Source organism: Mauremys reevesii, linkage group 24 (genome assembly GCF_016161935.1).
Source record: "Mauremys reevesii isolate NIE-2019 linkage group 24, ASM1616193v1, whole genome shotgun sequence".
Lineage (NCBI taxonomy): Eukaryota > Metazoa > Chordata > Testudines > Geoemydidae > Mauremys > Mauremys reevesii.
Window position 1 is genome coordinate 2363412 of NC_052646.1, and position 21040 is coordinate 2384451.

Below are 21040 nucleotides of genomic sequence, written 5' to 3' on the forward strand. Positions count from 1 at the left end.
CCACCACCATCCTCAGAATGGTTTTTTAACTGCTATGTACATCGCTAGAATAGTTTCCTATTATCAGGGAAGCAGGAAGAACAAAAGACTCTATCAAGCTTCCAAGAGAAATCTCTTTGGATATCTAGGCACATAGAAATTGCTCAGTAGTGCCTCTGGTCCTATATGTTTTGTGCAATAATACCCAGTAGCACCTCTGTCAGAGAAGTTCACCTAGGAAAGGTTTAGCTACTGTGTTAGTAGGCACTGTGCAACATTCTCATATAGATAAGTAGATTGGAATCTCCGCAGAATGAGGAATTTATGATCACCACCCTTTTCCCATATGGGGAGATGAAAGAGAGGGAGGTTATCAGTTTACCCAAGTTCACTTGTGGTTAAACACAAGGCCAAGATTTTCAAAAGTCCCTGGTGATATTGGTGCCCAACATCAGCCACCTTGTTATTCCCGGTTTTCCAAAATGCTCAGTTTCTATTTAGTTCCCTGTCTCAAGCGGGCATCAGAAATCACCAGTCACTTTTGAAATCCTTGGCTTTTGGGTCTTAATGTTTTACACTGAAGGACACTGGAGCTTTCAAGTAGAGTCAGAACAGCCTGCTAAAAAATGTATGAGCGTGCCTAAAGAATTGAGGATGCTTTTCCTGCAAACAAAAAAAGAATGCACAGAACAGTTAGAGCTGGAATGCCCAGCAAAGCATTACTTGAAGTGGAGAGCCAGATTTCCAGCGTGTGTACAGTGCAGAAATGTCATTGGGGTTGATTCAAGACTCCCAAGCCTGTAGGTCCCTTCACGGCTAAGTTCCTAAGCATGATAGAATGAAATTAACCCTAGAGTAGAGAGCCAGCCTAGAGACCTCCGCTCCACTTCAATCCCCTTTAGCAGTACTTGCAATGTTACGAGGAATCTAAATGGGGCATAGTCTTTTTGCTCTCCCTGTCTGGAGGAGACGATTGCAACCTTCAGGGCCTTATTTGAAGGAAACTCAACTTATTGGAAATATGGTCTTGAATTGTATGGGGCTTGGCATCAGGGTCCCTTCTAAATAGCAGCAGTTGGGCATAAAAGCATGCAGAATAAAGTCTCCCCACCTAACTAGTGCGGTTTCAGAGTAAATTCCGAATTAGACACCATACTGGATTTGAAGAACTACCTTGGACTCTTGTGCATGGCATGAGTGAGAATTATAATCCTAAACAGTGATCATAACAGTTTCCAGTAATGGGCGGAATTATTTGTGCAAAGTATTTTGTTTTATAATTGACAAGCAATTCCTGCACCCAGGGTGTCCCATAGCCTTCTTGTGGGCTAAAACTGCATACAAATATGCCCCCAACTCAGGGTTCTGCTAATCGCTTCTCTTGACTTATCATCATAGGTGAACTGGGGAAATCTGATTTAATTCAGTCGTTCTATAACTGGGCTTCTATGGCAAGCTGCATTAAGGGCTCAGGAGCTCAGTGGAGGCATCTGGGAGATATTGGAGTTGAAGTTGTAGATAACAAGTCTATTAGCAATCAGGTGTGCCCGATTTCTAGCTCCCGCCTTTCCACTGAAGTGGCCTTGAGGATCTCAGTTGGGCTGTGTGCATCAGCGATCACTTTATTAGATAATAAGATAATAACTACCTACTTCTTGTGAGTGTTGTGAGAATTAATGGTTTCATGAAGCAGTGAAACAGTAAATTGCTGTTATTAAAATGATAGCTTTCTTCTTAGCGTCTGAAGCTGTAAAAAGGATTAGGAGCTTCAGGGGAGAAGGATTGGGAAGGCGAGGTGGAGGGATGGGGATGGTGCAGTGGGATCTCCACCAAAGGTCATCAGTGAAGGATTTACAGAAGAAGTGCAGGAAACACTTCAAACACACCAGTCATGACAGAGAAAGAACTCGTGTAAATGGCAGCCTTTGGAGCAGGTGACTTGTAGCCCTCCTTGACAAAACTGCAAATCCTATTCTTTCTTTTCTATCTTATTTTGCTCTGCAAGCGTGGGCACCACTTTTCATTTATGTGGAAATTCTGTTGCACCCTAGTACCAGCCTTTTGGTTTTTCTTTCTCCTGCTGTCCTTATTTACACACCAGTCAGTGAAATTCATCCCAGCATAGGGAGCATGCACCAGCCCTACCCACTTTTCAAGCCCCACTCAAGTAAGAGGAGAATCAGGCCTCCGAAGCTGTCAATAGAACTGGTTGTTTTCACCCTTATTATCTGAATTTCCCAAGAAGGGTTCAGACTCAGACTTCTTGGTCTGAAGGGCTACTACCTCTTCCCTAAAGCCACTTACAGAAAACATGGGAGCTGCCTGTAATATAGTTACGAGTCTCATACGTCCAACTATTTGTTTGATCGCTATTATATTGTTTGCTAGGTGACTACCAAAGAGCTCATTTCTAGGAGTGCTGGCTCATTGGGCTGGACAGCGGACAACCACTTCAGATACCAGACTTAGCTAGCTTCTTTCTCCTTTAGACAAGGCTTAAGACACAAACATAATTTCTAAACTGTCCGACAGTTTTGCACATGCTCAGAAAGAAGACATTGCTAAAATCTCTCGTAGGGACTCCTTGGAGCATTTCTCTAAGTGAGCAGAGTTAAGGTTATGTGGGAGTGTATGAATTTGAGAGCACTTTTAATTTTATCTTTACACAGAAATATTGCTGGAGCTTTTCCCTTCCTGTAAGGGAGCTCCTGAGTACTCAGAGTACCACGCTTGCTGCTTTAGAGATCCAGAATGAAAATGTAAGAACTTTTCAATTATTAGATTTTGCAAGTGGATCTGTTTGCCACAGTCTTGATGCGTTATGGGGCAGGCCCATGATATAAGTATGATATTGATACTGACCACAGATTATATATATGTATATAGTTAAATATATATATATTTTTAAATTAGGTCCCTTGTGTGGGGAGGGAGGGCAGCTGACTCTCAGGGTGCACTAGGTCAAGGGTGGGGAAACTTTTTTGTGTCAGGGGCCATTGACCCACAAAAAAAACGATGATGGGCCACACACTTTCAACTCATCTGCCCAAGGGAGCGCAGAGGCCTGAGGCTCCCCCACCCCCACCCCGCTGCGGTGGGGGAGCTGGTGCTTGCGACTCCAGCCGCATGGATGTGAATCCCCGAGCCCCAGTGCTCCTCCATGGGGCTGGAGCTGCAAGCGCCGGCTTGACCCACTGCAAGGGAAAGCCCCGAGCGTCCACGTCCCCCCACCAGAATTGAAAGTGTGTGGCCCATGGGCTGGATGAAAATGAGCACGAAGTTCCCCACCACTGCCCCAGACCAATTAAAATTAACTTGATTCACTGACTCTACCCACCTCACCCCACTCCATCATAAAGACCCCAGTAATTTAAAGAGACAAGGTGGGTGGGGTAGTATCTTTTATTGGACCAACTTCTGTTGGTCAGAGAGACACGCTTTCAACCTTACACAGTGCTTTTCTTCAAGTACGGGAAACTTACTCGGAGTGTCACAGGTAAGTTTCCCAGACCTGCAGAACAACTCCGTGTAGCTCGAAAGCTTGTCTCTCACCAACAAAAGATATTATTGAACCCATCTTGTCCATCTAATATCTTGGGACTGACACAGATACTATGACACTGCACACAGTAATTTAAAGAGAGTCTAAGTAAGCAGGGGAGGGATAGCTCAGTGATTTAAGCAGTTGGCCCCCTTAAACCCAGGGTTGTGAGTTCAATCCTTCAGGGGGCCATTTAGGGACCTGGGGCAAAAATCTGTCAGGGATGGTACTTGGTCCTGCTAGTGAAGGCAGGGGGCTGGACTTGATGACCTGTCAAGATCCTTCCAGTTTTATGAGACAGGTATATCTCCATATATAAAAATATGGAATTTAGAGCTGAGCATATGACCCATCAACTTTAAGAGAGAAAATGTAGGAAAACAAAAGCAAAGCTACTTTATAATGAAAATTTAAATCTCCCCAAAGCCCAGCCTGATTCGGGAAATGACAGAACAGACCTTTGCACCCATATTTTTAAATGACACTAGTGCTCCAAATTGGGGCATCCCACTCATGTAACATACTGCTGACCTCGTACTAATAGAAGACCATTCGTGTATAAAATATCAGTGAGTGTTTGTGAAAGAAATTAAAATCTGTTCTTCGGAGAAAGCCTCACCATGTCCTACCCGAGTGCTATTGCCCAAGGGGACAAGCACAAAGATTTCAATTACATAAACAAACCACAAGAATGCAAACAAACGACAGAGGAAAATGAGTCTTGACTTTTCAGTGGAACCGTGGTAGAAGCTGCTGAATTTGAATTTGAACCACCCTTTGTCATGACCGGCAGACCCCGGGGTCAAAATGGCTAATCAGTCAGAAACACTGTCTTCCCGCCCTGGTCATGGCTGGACGTGTGGTTTACTGGAGGGTCACTCTCCACACTATAGACCAGATTAGAGTCACCTGCTAGTGAGTTTTTCAGACCTAGCTGTAGCTGAAGTCTGCAGAGGTATGAGATTGATACCCTCCCTCCTCACCACCCTTCCTCAAACAACGAATCAATTTACACCCCCTTCCAAAATTACATATGCTTGAAAATTGTGACAAAATGGATTGAAACGTGGAAACCCAAACACAGTTTGGCTTGACCCAAATATCAACCCCCCACACTATGGTTAGTGAACATCTCAACAACAACACACATTCCCCAGCTATATCTCAATACAGCATCCTGAGGATAAAATAAGCTGTTTTATCCTAAATCCTGTCTTTCAGTGCATAGGTGCATCAATCCACATTTTCTGATAAATCAATATTAGATCACATCATATGACTATGGGATGAAATACTAGAAATTGTTGCAATCCAGTTTATGAACACATCAGAACAAACACTGACAGGGGTTACTTTAACTTCTTTCCAGTGGATAGGACTCCTATCCACTGGAAAATTCACTGAAGCTGAAATGTGAAAAATTCCCCAGGCTTCTGCATCTCAACCCATTCATTTACATGTGCACAAAGCAAATTGAAAGTGCATGTAATATATAAGATTTGTAGTATTTGAAACGCATTTTGCACTGGTGTCAATGATGGCTCCATACCTGAAGTCTAACCTCTGTCTGTCACTATAAATGCCAAAACCAGAGAAAAGAGGAGAGGAATTTTCTTTTCTTTTATGCAAAATCGGGCCACAAACTTGCAGGAACTTACACAGCTGCTAACCTTGAACCATTTCAATAGCCTCTGAAGTTCAAACACACAAATCCCATGTTTGAAGTGAAGGATGTGCATTGGTCTTCCAGGAACAGAGCCTTAGAAGATTTTGTGAGAGGTGAAACAAGCTATGTCTTAGAACTTATTAATGAGCTGTCAACTGGAGGAAATGTCTGAGTCTACAAAAAGAATCCTTCAGATTTTTTTCCAAGGAGAGTAGCACTCACACACACTTAAAAGTTGTACTCAGTTAGGTAAAAGATATATTAAAGTATAAGAGGAGGGTCATTATTTTGAGCCCCATGTATACAATATTTAGGACAGTGAAATATATTAGAGTTGAAAGGCGTTTCTTTCTTTCCAACCTATCCTTTTGTTGACATGTCGTTAGACCAGTGGTCCCCAAAATGTCAGGGTCCATGGCCCCCGACCTGGAGCCAGGACTAGGAGTGGGGATGCGGCTCCTGGAGTTTGGGGATGCGGATAAGAGGGCTGAGGCTGGGGTGGTTCTGGGCCCGGGAATGGAGTGGCAACCAGGGCCATGGGTGAGGCCAGGGCTAGCAGCGTGGGCGGAGCTGTGGCCGGAGGTGGAGGCTGGGCATGGAACCAAAGCTGCGGCTGGGGGCGGAATAGGAGCAGAGCTCAGAGTGGGGCTAAGTGGGTCTCCTACCCTCTCCCCTGTGGGGGCTGGCCTGGGCTCCGGTGCACCCCCTCCCCCAAATGTTCCATCCCCCAGTGGGGAGTACCCCACAGTCTGGGGATGTCTGAGTTACACGGTGTTGTAACGATATCTCTGCAGGAAGGAAAACTCCCATTCAATAGCACCAGTAGTGAAATGTGTAAGAGGGAAATTCCCTCCGGTTCAGAGGACCTGCCCAATGCTATTGACCAATTAATGTACATCTGTACAGGGGAGAATTTCAGCCAGAGTGTTTTGGAGAGAAAGAATGGAGGGGAAAGGAAAACCAGAAGGCCGATAGTATGATGCAGCATAATTTTTAATGGGAATGAGCAGTGCAGTTTACACTTTACAGAGGGAATTAATGCAGAGCACTGAGAATGTATTTTCAGGGTTACAATAAGAGCTACAACCAGTCACCGGCTCCAAGGTGATGCATTTCACACAAGCTATTCGACTTTCTTTCTTGAAGCTGTAGAGTTTGAATGTCAGGTCCCGTCTTAAACCACTTTTTTTTCTCCTCCGCATCAAATAGGACAAAAGCACAATATAAGCATAAGACTAAACTGCAAAATAACATAGACCATAAAGCTAAGGTAACATGTAACAAGAGGAAAGCATAGATAGGCCTGATTTATAGAGGCGACAAGCAACCAAAACCACCACTGATTTTGAGTAGTGTTGTAGCTGAGTGGTGAATCTCTGCCTTCTCTTTCATTTCCTGGTTGTTTCTTCTTCCGTGGATCTTTCTTCTGGGTTTAACATGGGCCACAGCTTCCAAGGCGGGAAGAATAACTCCTACCATATCTCTTCCCATACCCGCATAAGCCCCTATAGCCACCCCCGTATCCACAACCATAACAACATAAGCCCCCATAGCCATATAAGCCTCCTAAATGACCCCCATAGCCACCCCCGTATCCACCACCATAACTACATAAGCCCCCATAACCATATGAGCCTCCATAACCACTTAAGCCCCCATAGCCATATAAGCCTCCTAAACCACCCCCATAGCCACCCCCGTATCCACCACCATAACCAGTTGAGCCACCCAAAACACCACCCGCAAATGAGCCTCCGGCTCCATAGGGCAGAGCTGGCAAGGTGCTTCCCACTATGGTGTGTTGAGGGGAAGTAGAGAGAGTTGGTCCTGGGAATAGCACCGAAACCGGTGGTGGATAGACCACTGCTGTCGAATCTCCACACGAGGTGATACAAGGCTCATTGCGGGCAACCACACATGGATCTGGGCATATGTCAGGATAACACGGGCTGGGTCGGCAACACAGGTCAGACATCTTTTGTGATGGTTGTAAACCTGAAACACACAGAAGGGAGCAGAAGAAACTTAACACGCTGTTGACAATGGAATAGGAGACTCACTGCTGGTGGTATATGGTAACATGGGCTATGTAGGTCCCTTTTTGCAGGCTTCGTATCTGAGTATTCTCATAGATATTCACACCAACCAGCCAGCCCCCAGTATTGCTGACATAGCTCCCCTCAGCTGTCTTTTCTGTGAGGTCCGAACTGGTAGGTGCACACTGAGAATACCCACCCGATTAGAACCCACATGGAAAATAGGAAAGGGAATGCCTACTCTCAGGATCTGCCTGGGATTAAAAGGGGAAGTTAGACATTTTAGTCTCTCTGTGGGTTTGGTCTGAGGAGATTCAAGGATAGGTTTCCAATACAGCGAGGATTAGTGAGTGCTGAGCCCTTTTGAGATTCTGGTTCCATTGGACTTGCCCAAGATCGCACAGGAAATCTGTGCCAGAGAACAAGTCCTGACACAGATTTTCTGAGGCCCTATTTGTGCCATGGCCACATGACCTTCCGTTCCCACCAGCCCCTGAAGGATGAGTAAAAATCACAGAGACTAATTCCTAACCCACAATAGAGAATATTTCCATCATGGATGGCTGCAATTTGCAAACCAGTTTAGAGAATTATGGAGATGCAGTAAATTATTCAAGTGTTCTTTGTTAAACCAGTTTAACACAGGATTTAGACCCCTCAGATGGTCTAAATCATCGTACTTACCTTTCACTCAAATGTGCTACTTTGACTTACACCGGCTAAAGATCTGGATCTAAAGTTGTGAGTTGTACCAGTAAAAGAGTAAAATATTGCCCCATTGCGTCAGATCAGTGGTTCATCTCATCAAGTATATTATCTCCAGTAATGTGCAGCATCACAAGCCTCAATTTAAGGTATAAGAATCCTGAAGTTGCCCACTAGGGTGTAAACTGCCCTTAAGGTGCCTTTAATCCTAACCCACCTAAAGCAGAGGCTAGCTTTACCATGAAGGGACATATATATATATTTACTCTGAGTTTTTTCTATATCTATAACTATATCTCAAAAAGAACCATAGAACTGCTTTTCAATCATTATATTGGAAATCTGATCTCCATAGTTTTATGGAAACGGTAGAGTCTTATCATCACCCACGTAAACCACTGTGACTCCAATGAAGTCAGCTGAAGATCTGGCAATGTGTATTTGTACAGAGAGTCAGAGTAGTGCAGTCTATTATCAAGGTGGACTGAAGCTGAGATTTGTCATAATTCTGCAAGGAATTTCCATGTCCAATCTTGGGAATGGGGTCCAAATCCCATATGTAGATTTGAAAATCTCAACCAGATATTTTTAAAAGGCAGCATCCACCAATACCTGCAATTGACTAGCTACAGAAAGACTCCTATGCAAAGAAATATGCCCTCTGTCCCAACATTTCTAACCTCACCCCATATTAGAGCAGATTTAGTTCAAAGTTAAAACATTCACTAAATCAACAATTGGATCAATTGGAGCCAATTAGACTTACCAAGCTCACCAAGGGGAAAGAGTCGAAAGAAGTGGATAGAAGGTCCTGGAGTTGCAGGCACTTTTATACACCTTCTTAGCCAATGGGAAGGATAGTAGACACCCTTTATGTACTTGGACCTTGTCATTAACCCAATAAATTATTTTCTTAAATGGGCAACTCCTCTAATTATTGTAGTGGCTTTGATCATGGTTAATGATGACTAGTCAATTCCCAGTCCCACCTAGGATGACATGCATGATGCTACTGGTGGTTCCCTTTCATCTTGAATCTTTATGGGCCTGATATCGTCATGGTATCATCCCACTGACTTCCTTGGTATCAAAAAGGGACTAAATCTAGCTCAGTTTCTTTAATTCTGCTTTGAATAACTTCAGAGTATGAGCGTGACTCAGGGGTGTATCACTAGTACAATCTGCTGTCATGCACAGGATTCCATGTTAGTTCTTTGTATCCAGACTAGTATCTAATTAGCGGCAAGGTGGAGTTTACCCTTGGCACTCCTTGGAGGATCGGAGGTATTACTTTGCATGCTTGGAATATCTACCCATAGCTATTCACTATGTGTTTGTGCCAACATGCTTTTGAAATCCATGGACGTCTTTTCAATCAGTTCAATAGCCTTCAAACCAGGCCTATGGGTCACAATACTCTCCTGGATTCACAACCAGTACATGACCTATGGACAACTTCAATACCTGGTAAACCTTCAAAGTAGAGTTGAAGCAGTATCAAAATGGTGCCTATTCTTTTGTGTTCTAGCTGTGCCCAGAGATAACACTTGGTCTAATGTGCTTAGACATTCCAGTCTGGAGACATGATCAATGCTTTAGAATCAAGGACTCAGGTGATGAACAAAATAGAATACACAAGCTTTGCTTACTGCAGTTATTTCCCTGAGTTGCATGAAAAAGTGGCAGTAGATGAAAGGAAGGCATGCAGGGTTGTTTAAAGGTTTAGGATTAAAGTCTTGGAACTGCACCTGCATTCATAACCTAACAAGTCAGTGTTGTTCTTCAGGGACAATGTTCCTCACAAAGCCTGAGAAGAATACCATGAGAGATGGAAATAAAGTCTACTTAGTCATGGGGACCTGGTGGGCAGGGCATGGTTGAGGAATGAGCTTTCAGGAGAAATAAGACTTATCAAGAATCGGAGCAACCTTAACACTAGGATGCAATTTCCTTCTCTTTTAGAAATCACCACCACCATCCTCAGAATGGTTTTTTAACTGCTATGTACATCCCTAGAATAGTTTCCTATTATCAGGGAAGCAGGAAGAACAAAAGACTCTATCAAGCTTCCAAGAGAAATCTCTTTGGATATCTAGGCACATAGAAATTGCTCAGTAGTGCCTCTGGTCCTATATGTTTTGTGCAATAATACCCAGTAGCACCTCTGTCAGAGAAGTTCACCTAGGAAAGGTTTAGCTACTGTGTTAGTAGGCACTGTGCAACATTCTCATGTGGATAAGTACATTGGAATCTCCCCAGAACGAGGAATTTATGATCACCACCCTTTTCCCATATGGGGAGATGAAAGAGGGGGAGGTTATCAGTTTACCCAAGTTCACTTGTGGTTAAACACAAGGCCAAGATTTTCAAAAGTCCTTGGTGATATTGGTGCCTTGCATCATGACTCTTGCATCCGACGAAGTGGGCATTCACCCACGAAAGCTCATGCTGCAAAACGTCTGTTAGTCTATAAGGTGCCACAGGATTCTTTTCAGAGTAGCAGCCGTGTTAGTCTGTATCCGCAAAAAAAAACAGGAGTACTTGTGGCACCTTAAAGACTAACAAATTTATTTTAGCATGAGCTTTCGTGAGCTGCAGCTCACTTCTTCGGATGTGCTCACGAAAGCTCATGCTAAAATAAATTTGTTAGTCTTTAAGGTGCCACAAGTACTCCTGTTTTTTTTACAGGATTCTTTGCTGCTTTTACAGAACCAGACTAACACGTCTACCTCTCTGATACTTATCACCCACCTTGTTATTCCCGGTTTTCCAAAGTGCTCAGTTCCTATTCAGTTCCCTGTCTCAAGTGGGCATCAGAAATCACCAGTCACTTTTGAAATTCTTGGCTTTTGGGTCTTAATGTTTTACACTAAGGTAATAATTGGAGATATACCAATCTCCTAGAGCTGGAAGGGACCTTGAAAGGTCATTGAGTCCAGCCCCCTGCCTTCACTAGCAGGACCAATTTTTTGCCCCAGATCCCTAAGTGGCCTTCTCAAGGATTAAACTCACAAGCCTGGGTTTCGCAGGCCAATGCTTAAATCACTGAGCTATCCCTCCCCCACACTGAAGGACACTGGAGCTTTCAAGTAGAGTCAGAACAGCCTGCTAAAAAATGTACAAGCGTGCCTAAAGAATTGAAGATGATTTTCCTGCAAACAAAAAAAGAATGCGCAGAACAGTTAGACCTGGAATGCCTAACAATGCATTAATTGAAATAGAGAGTCAGATTTCCAGCGTGTGTACAGTGCAGAAATGTCATTGGGGTTGATTCAAGACTCCCAAGCCTGTAGGTCCCTTCATGGCTAAGTTCCTAAGCATGATAGAATGAAATTAACCCTAGAGTAGAGAGCCAGCCTAGAGACCTCCGCTCCACTTCAATCCCCTTTAGCAGTACTTGCAATGTTACGAGGAATCTAAATGGGGCATTGTCTTTTTGCTCTCCCTGTCTGGAGGAGACGATTGCAACCTTCAGGGCCTTATTTGAAGGAAACTCAACTTATTGGAAATATGGCCTTGAATTGTATTGGGCTTGGCATCAGGGCCCATTCTAAAAAGCAGCAAGTGGGCATAAAATCATGCAGAATAAAGTCTCCCCACCTAACTAGTGCGATCTCAGAGTAAATTCCGAATTAGACACCATACTGGATTTGAAGAACTACCTTGGACTCTTGTGCATGGCATGAGTGAGAATTATAATCCTAAACAGTGATTATAACATTTTCCAGTAATGGGTGGAATTATTTGTGCAAAGTATTTTGTTTTATAATTGACAAGCAATTCCTGCACCCAGGGTGTCCCATAGCCTTCTTATGGGCTAAAACTGCATACAAATATGCCCCCAACTCAGGGTTCTGCTAATCGCTTCTCTTGACTTATCATCATAGGTGAACTGGGGAAATCTGATTTAATTCAGTCGTTCAATAAATATGTCAATGTTGCTGTACTGCAGCGGTTCTCAAACTTTTGTACTGGTGACCCCTTTCACACAGCAAGCCTCTGAGTGCGACCCCCCCTTATAAATTAAAAACACTTTTTTATATACTTAACACCATTATTAATGCTGGAAGAAAATTGGGGCTTGGGATGGAGGCTGACAGCTTGCAACCCCCCATGTAATAACCTCGTGACCCCCTGAGGGGTCGAGAACCCCTGCTCTACTGATAGTTTAACTTTTGACTGATTCTTGCAGAGAACTTTGTGATTCTTGGCATTGTTAAGGGTTTTTTTTCCCCCATAAAAGTTTCTTTTTACTTAGTAAGTTGCAGGCATTGGTGGATTTTGTATTTAAAAATATAAAGCAGCTAATTCCTAAGCCACACAGAATATTGAGAGCACTAATTCTGCTTAATTTTACATGAGAATTGGGCATTCTCATCCTTAGAGAAAAATAACAAATCTCAGGCTAAAGCTACTTTGATATTTGAGAACATTACTCTGTGTACGTGGAAACATACATGGCTAATTCATGTGAGTCAACATATTTACACAAGCTTAGGATCTCACCCTACTATTTCCATTTAACTATGGTGAATGTCTTTCATGTACATGAAACAACACTGACAAGGGATTATTTTAACTTATTTCCGGTGGATAGGAGTCTTATCCACTGGAAATTTCACTGAAGCTGAAATGTGAAAAATTCCCCAGGCTTCTGCATCTCAACCCATTCATTTACATGTGCACAAATTAAATTGAAAGTGCATGTAATATATAAGATTTGTAGTATTTGAAACGCATTTTGCACTGGTGTCAATGACTGCTCCCTAGCTGGATTCTAACCTCTGTCTGTCACTATAAATGCCAAAACCAGAGAAAAGAGGAGAGGAATTTTCTTTTCTTTTATGCAAAATCGGGCCACAAACTTGCAGGAGCTTACACAGCTGCCAACCTTGAACCATGTCAATAGCCTCTGAAGTTCAAACACACAAATCCCATGTTTGAACCAACCTGATCTTCTTCTTTGAGAAAGTAACAGATTTTTTAGACAAGGGAAATGCGGTGGATCTAATATATCTGGATTTCAGTAAGGCGTTTGATACGGTACCGCATGAAGAATTACTGGTTAAATTGGAAAAGATGGGGATCGAAATGAAAATCCAGAGGTGGATAAGGAGCTGGTTAAAGGAGAGACTTCAGAGGGTAGTATTGAAGGGGGAACTGTCAGGTTGGAGGGGGGTTACCAGTGGAGTTCCTCAAGGTTCGGTTTTGGGTCCGATTTTATTTAATCTATTTATTGCTGACCTGGGAACGAAGAGTAGGAGTGGGCTGATAAAGTTTGCGGATGACACCAAGTTGGGAGGTATTGCCAATTCGGAAAAGGATCGGGATATCCTCCAGGGAGATTTGGATGACCTTGTAAACTGGAGTATTAGTAACAGGATGAAATTCAATAGTGAGAAGTGTAAGGTTATGCATTTAGGGATGACTAACAAGAATTTTAGTTATAAGCTGGGGACGCACCAGTTGGAATTAACGGAGGAGGAGAAGGACCTAGGAGTCCTGGTTGATCGTAGGATGACTATGAGTAGGCAATGTGATGTGGCCGTTAAAAAAGCTAATGCGGTCTTGGGATGCATTAGGCGAGGTATTTCTAGTAGGGATAAGGAGGTGCTAGTCCCGTTATATAAGGCGTTGGTGAGACCTCATTTGGAGTATTGTGTGCAGTTTTGGTCTCCCATGTTTAAGAAGGATGAATTCAAACTGGAACGGGTACAAAGAAGGGCCACTAGAATGATCCGAGGAATGGAAGGCCTGTCGTATGAAAGGAGACTTGAGGAGCTCGGTTTGTTTTCCTTAACCAAAAGAAGGATAAGAGGAGATATGATTGCACTCTTTAAATATATCAGAGGGATAAATACCAGGGAAGGAGAGGAATTATTTCAGCTCAGTGCTAATGTGGACACAAGGACAAATGGATATAAATTGTCAGTCAGGAAATTCAGGCTTGAAATTAGATGAAGGTTTCTAACCATCAGGAGAGTGCAATACTGGAACAGCCTACCGAGGGAAACAGTGGGGGTGAAGGACCTCCATGACTTTAAGATTAAGCTAGATAAGTTTATGGAGGAGATGGTATGATAGGATAACGGGCTTAGTCAATAGGTCAATTAAGTGCCACACTGGTAAATAGTATAATGGGTCAATGATATGATATAACCTTTTTCCAGAGGGTATGGCTGGAGAGTCTTGCCCGCATGCTCGGGGTTCAGCTGACCGCCATATTTGGGGTCGGGAAGGAATTTTCCTCCAGGGAAGACTGGCAGTGGCCCTGGAGGTTTTTCGCCTTCCTCCGAAGCATGGGGCAGGGGTTGCTTGCTAAAGGAGTGGGTGGATCGGCTTATGTGGCCTGCATCTAGCAGGAGGTCAGACTAGATGATCATAATGGTCCCTTCTGATCTTGAATTCTATGATTCTATGATTCTATGTGCATTGGTCTTCCAGGAACAGAGCCTTAGAAGATTTTTTGAGAGGTGAAACAAGCCATGTTTTAGAACTTATTAATGAGCTGTCAACTGGAGGAAATGTCTGAGTCTACTAAAAGAATCTTTCAGATTTTTTTCCAAGGAGAGTAGCACTCACGCACACTTAAAAGTTGTACTCGGTTAGGTAAAAGATATATTAAAGTATAAGAGGAGGGTCATTATTTTGAGCCCCATGTATAAAATATTTAGAACAGGGAAATATATTAGAGTTGAAAGGCATTTCTTTCTTTCCAACCTATCCTCTGTTTGTCAGAGGATGGAAAGAGATCACTTGATCATTGCCTGTTAGGTTCACTCCCTCTGGGGCATCTGGCATTGGCCACTGTCGGAAGACAGGATACTGGGTTAGATGGACCTTTGGTCTGACCCGGTACGGCCGTTCTTATGCTCTTATGATATGTAGTTAGACCAGTGGTCCCCAAAATGTCAGGGTCATGCACCCCAACCCCCGTCCATGGCCCCCGACCTGGATCCAGGCCCAGGAGTGGGGATGCGGCTCCTGGAGTTTGGGGATGCTGATAAGGGGGCTGAGGATGGGGTGGTTCTGGGCCAAGGAATGGAGTGGCAACCAGGGCCAAGGTTGGGGCTAGGGCCAGCAGCGGGGGCGGAGCTGTGGCCGGAGGTGGAGGCTGGGCACGGAACCGAGGCTGTGGCTGGGGGCGGGGTAGGAGCAGAGCTCAGAGTGGGGCTAAGTGGCGCTTCTTCCGTGTCCCCTGTGGCGGCAGACCTGGGCTCCGGTGCATCCTCCTCCCCCAAATATTCCCTCTCCCACTGGGGAGTACTCCACAGTCTGGGGACGTCTGAGTTAGATGGTGTTGTAACGATATCTCTTCAGGAAGGAAAACTGCCATTCAATAGCTCCAGTAGTGAAATGTGTAAGAGGGAAATTCCCTCCGGTTCAGAGGACCTGCCCAATGCTATTGACCAATTAATGTACATCTGTACAGGGGAGAATTTCAGCCAGAGTGTTTTGGAGAGAAAGAATGGAGGGGAAAGGAAAACCAGAAGGCCGATAGTATGATGCAGCATAATTTTTAATGGGAATGAGCAGCGCAGTTTACACTTTACAGAAGGAATTAATGCAGAGCACTGAGAATGTATTTTCAGGGTTACAATAAGAGCTACAACCAGTCACCGGCTCCAAGGTGATGCATTTCACACAAGCTATTCGACTTTCTATCTTGAAGCTGTAGAGTTTGAAAGTCAGGTCCCGTCTTAAACCACTTTTTTTTTCTCCTCCGCATCAAATAGGACAAAAGCACAATATGAGCATAAGACTAAACTGCAAAATAACATAGACCATAAAGCTAAGGTAACATGTAAGAAGAGGAAAGCATAGATAGGCCTGATTTATACAGGCGACGAGCAACCAAAGCCACCACTGATTTTGAGTAGTGTTGTAGCTGAGTGGTGAATCTCTGCCTTCTCTTTCATTTCCTGGTTGTTTTTTTCTTCCGTGGATCTTTCTTCTGGGTTTAACATGGGCCACAGCTTCCACGGTGGGAAGAATAACTGCTACCATATCTCTTCCCATACCCGCATAAGCCCCCATAGCCACCCCCGTATCTGCCACCATAACCACCCCCGTATCTACCACCATAACCACCCCCGTATCTACCACCATAACCACATGAGCCCCCATAACCATATGAGCCTCCATAACCTCTAGAGCCCCCAAAGCCATATAAGCCTCCTAAACGACCCTCATAGCCACCCCCGTATCCACCACCATAACCAGTTGAGCCACACGAAACATCACCCACAAATGAGCCCCAGGCTCCATAGGGTAGAGCTGGCAAGGTGCTTCCCACTATGGTGTGTTGAGGGTAAGTAGAGAGAGTTGGATCTGGGCATATGTCAAGAAAACACGGGCTGGGTCGGCAACACAGGTCAGACATCTTTTGTGATGGTTGTAAACCTGAAACACACAGAAGGGAGCAGAAGGAACTTAACACACTGTTGACAATGGAATAGGAGACTCACTGCTGGTGGTATATGGTAAAATGGGCTATATAGGTCCCTTTTTGCAGGCTTCGTATCTGGGTATTCTCATAGATATCCACACCAACCAGCCAGCCCCCAGTATTGCTGACATAGCTCCCCTCAGCTGTCTTTTCTGTGAGGTCCGAACTGGTAGGTGCACACTGAGAATACCCACCCGATTGGGAGCCACAAGTAAAATAGGAAAGGGAATGCCTACTCTCAGGATCTGCCTGGGATTAAAAGGGGAAGGTAGACGTCTTTTGAAATTCTGGTTCCATTGGACTTGCCCAAGATCGCACAGGAAATCTGTGCCAGAGAACAAGTCCTGACACAGATTTTCTGAGGCCCTATTTGTGCCATGGCCACATGACCTTCCGTTCCCACCAGCCCCTGAAGGATGAGTGAAAATCACAGAGTCTAATTCCTAACCCACAATAGAGAATATTTCCATCATGGATGGCTGCAATTTGCAAACCAGTTTAGAGAATTATGGAGATGCATAAATTATACAAATGTTCTTGTTAAACCAGTTTAACACAGGATTTAGACCCCTCAGATGGTCTAAATCATCATACTTACCTTTCACTCAAATATGCTACTTTGACTTACTCCAGCTAAAGATCTGGATCTAAAGTTGTGAGTTGTACCCGTAAAAGAGTAAAATATTGCCACATTGTGTCAGATCAGTGGTTCATCTCATCAAGTATATTATCTCCAGTAATGTGCAGCATCACAAGCCTCAGTTTAAGATATAAGAATCCTGAAGTTGCCCACTAGGGAGTAAACTGCCCTTAAGGTGCCTTTAATCCTAACCCAGCTAAAGCAGAGGCTAGCTTTGCCATGAAGGGACATATATATATATATATATATATATATATATATATATATATATATATATATATATATATATATATATATATCAGATTTCACTATAATGATTGAAAAGCAGTTCTATGGTTCTTTTTCAGATATAGAAAAAACTCAGAGTATATATATATTTTTCTATATCTTTTTCAGATATAGAAAAAACTCAGAGTATATATATATATATACTCTGAGTTTTTTCTATATCTGAAAAAGAACCATAGAACTGCTTTTCAATCATTATATTGGAAATCTGATCTCCATAGTTTTATGGAAACGGTACAGTCAGATCATCACACAGGTAAACCTCTGTGACTCCAATGAAGTCAGCTGAAGATCTGGCAATGTGTATTTGTACAGAGAGTCAGAGTAGTGCAGTCTATTATCAAGGTGGACTGAAGCTGAGATTTGTCATAATTCTGAAAGGAATTTCCATGTCCAATGTCAAATGATAATTTTTGGGAATGGGGTGCAAATCCCATATGTAGATTTGAAAAATCTCAACCAGATATTTTTAAAACCAGCATCCACCAATACCTGCAATTGACTAGCGACAGAAAGACTCCTATGCAAAGAAAGATGCCCTCTGTCCCAACATTTCTAACCTCACCCCATATTAGAGCAGATTTAGTTCAAAGTTAAAACATTCACTAAATCAACAATTGGATCAACTGGAGCCAACTAGACTTACCAAGCTCACCAAGGAGAAAGAGTCGAAAGAAGTGGATAGAAGATCCTGGAATGGCAGGCACTTTTATACACCTTCATAGCCAATGGGAAGGATAGTAGACACCCTCTATGTACTTGGACCTTGTCATTAACCCAATAAATTATTTTCTTAAATGGGCAACTCCTCTAATTATTGTAGTGGCTTTGATCATGGTTAATGATGACTAGTCAATTCCAGTCCCACATAGGATCACATCCATGATGCTGCTGGTGGTTCCCTTTCATTTTGAATCTTTATGGGCCTGATATCGTCATGGTATCATCCCACTGACTTTCTTGGTGTCAAAATAGGACTAAATCTAGCTCCGTTTCTTTAATTCTGCTTTGAATAACTTCAGAGTATGAGCGTGACTCAGAGGTGTATCACTAGTACAATCTGCTGTCATGCACAGGATTCCATGTTAGTTCTTTGTATCCAGACTAGTATCTAATTAGCGGCAAGGTGGAGTTTACCCTTGGCACTCCTTGGAGGATCGGAGGTATTACTTTGCATGCTTGGAATATCTACCCATAGCTATTCACTGTGTGTTTGTGCCAACATGCTTTTGAAATCCATGGATGTCTTTTCAATCAGTTCAAAAGCCTTCAAACCTGGCCTATGGGTCACAATACTCTCCTGGATTCACAACCAGTAGATGACCTATGAACCACTTCAGTACCTGGTAAACCTTCAAAGTTGAGTTGAAGCAGTATCAAAATGGTGTCTATTCTTTTGTGTTCCAGCTGTGTCCAGAGATAACACTCAGTCTAATGTGCTTAGACATTCCAGTCTGGAGACATGATCAATGCTTTAGAATCAAGGACTCAGGTGATGAACAAAATTGAATACACAAGCTTTGCTTACTGCAGTTATTTCCCTGAGTTGCATGAAAAAGTGGCAGTAGATGAAAGGAAGGCATGCAGGGTTGTTTAAAGGTTTAGGATTAAAATCTTGGAACTGCACCTGCATTCATAACCTAACAAGTCAATGTTGTTCTTCAGGGACAATGTTCCTCACAAAGCCTGGGAAGAATACCATGAGAGATGGAAATAAATTCTACTTAGTCATGGGGACCTGATGGGGGGGGGGCATGGTTGAGGAATGAGCTTTCAGGAGAAATAAGACTTATCAAGAATCGGAGCAACCTTAGCACTAGGATGCAATTTCGTTCTCTTTTAGAAATCACCACCACCATCCTCAGAGTGGTTTTTTAACTGCTATGTACATCCCTAGAATAGTTTCCTATTATCAGGGAAGCAGGAAGAACAAAAGACTCTATCAAGCTTCCAAGAGAAATCTCTTTGGATATCTAGGCACATAGAAATTGCTCAGTAGTGCTTCTGGTTCTATATGTTTTGTGCAATAATACCCAGTAGCACCTCTGTCAGAGAAGTTCACCTAGGAAAGGTTTAGCTACTGTGTTAGTAGGCACTGGGCAACATTCTCATGTGGATAAGTACATTGGAATCTCCCCAGAATGAGGAATTTATGATCACCACCCTTTTCCCATATGGGGAGATGAAAGAGGGGGAGGTTATCAGTTTACCCAAGTTCACTTGTGGTTAAACACAAGGCCAAGATTTTCAAAAGTCCCTGGTGATATTGGTGCCCAACATCACTCACCTTGTTATTTTCGGTTTTCCAAAATGCTCAGTTCCTATTCAGATCCCTGTCTTAAGCGGGCAACAGAAATCACCAGTCACTTTTGAAATCCTTGGCTTTTGGGTCTTAATGTTTTACACTGAAGGACACTGGAGCTTTCAAGTAGAGTCAGAACTGCCTGCTAAAAAATGTACAAGCGTGCCTAAAGAATTGAGGATGCTTTTCCTGCAAACAAAAAAAGAATGTGCAGAACAGTTAGAGCTGGAATGCCTAGCAAAGCATTACTTGAAGGGGAGAGCCAGATTTCCAGCGTGTGTACAGTGCAGAAATGTCATTGGGGTTGATTCAAGACTCCCAAGCCTGTAGGTCCCTTCATGGCTAAGTTCCTAAGCATCATAGAATGAAATTAACCATAGAGTAGAGAGCCAGCCTAGAGACCTCCGCTACACTTCAGTCCCCTTTAGCAGTACTTGCAATGTTATGAGGAATCTAAATGGGGCATAGTCTTTTTGCTCTCCCTGTCTGGAGGAGACGATTGCAACCTTCAGGGCCTTATTTGAAGGAAACTCAACTTATTGGAAATATGGCCTTGAATTGTATTGGGCTTGGCATCAGGGCCCCTTCTAAATAGCAGCAGGTGGGCATAAAATCGTGCAGAATAAAGTCTCCCCACCTAACTAGTGCGATCTCAGAGTAAATTCTGAATTAGACACCATACTGGATTTGAAGAACTACCTTGGACTCTTGTGCATGGCATGAGTGAGAATTATAATCCTAAACAGTGATCATAACATTTTCCAGTAATGGGTGGAATTATTTGTGCAAACTATTTTGTTTTATAATTGACAAGCACTTCCTGCACCCAGGGTGTCCCATAGCCTTATTGTGGGCTAAAACGGCATACAAATATGCTCCGAACTCAGGGTTCTGCTAATCGCCTCTCTTGGCTTATCATCATAGGTGAACTGGGGAAATCTGATTTAATTCAGTCGTTCAATAAATATGTCAATGTTGCTGTACTGCAGCGGTTCTCAAACTTTTGTACTGGTGACCACTTTCACACAGCAAGCCTCTGAGTGCGTCCCCCCCCTTATAAATTAAAAACACTTTTTTATATACTTAACACCATTATTAATGCTGGAAGCAAAGTGGGGCTTGGGATGGAGGCTGACAGCTTGCAACCCCCCATGTAATAACCTCGTGACCTCCTGAGGGGTCGAGAACCCCTGCTCTACTGACAGTTTAACTTTTGACTAATTCTTGCAGAGAACTTTGTGATTCTTGGCATTGTTAAGGGTTTTTTTCCCCATAAAAGTTTCTAAACCAGAGAAAAGAGGAGAGGAATTTTCTTTTCTTTTATGCAAAATCAGGCCACAAACTTGCAGGAACTTACACAGCTTCTAATCTTGAACCATTTCAATAGCCTCTGAAGTTCAAACACACAAATCCATGTTTGAAGTGAAGAATGTG

General features: G+C 43.2%; 1 protein-coding gene across 1 annotated transcript; it reads right to left on the minus strand.

Annotated features, from left to right (window-relative positions):
- Positions 1-6618: 6618 nt before the first annotated feature.
- Positions 6619-16072, minus strand: LOC120390483 (scale keratin-like). The gene is made up of 2 exons (XM_039513193.1): positions 15949-16072; positions 6619-7181 (listed from the first exon to the last, which is right to left on the minus strand). Exons 1-2 carry the CDS (start codon positions 16070-16072, stop codon positions 6619-6621), a joined length of 687 nt encoding a protein of 228 aa, XP_039369127.1.
- Between the last annotated feature and the right edge of the window lie 4968 nt (positions 16073-21040).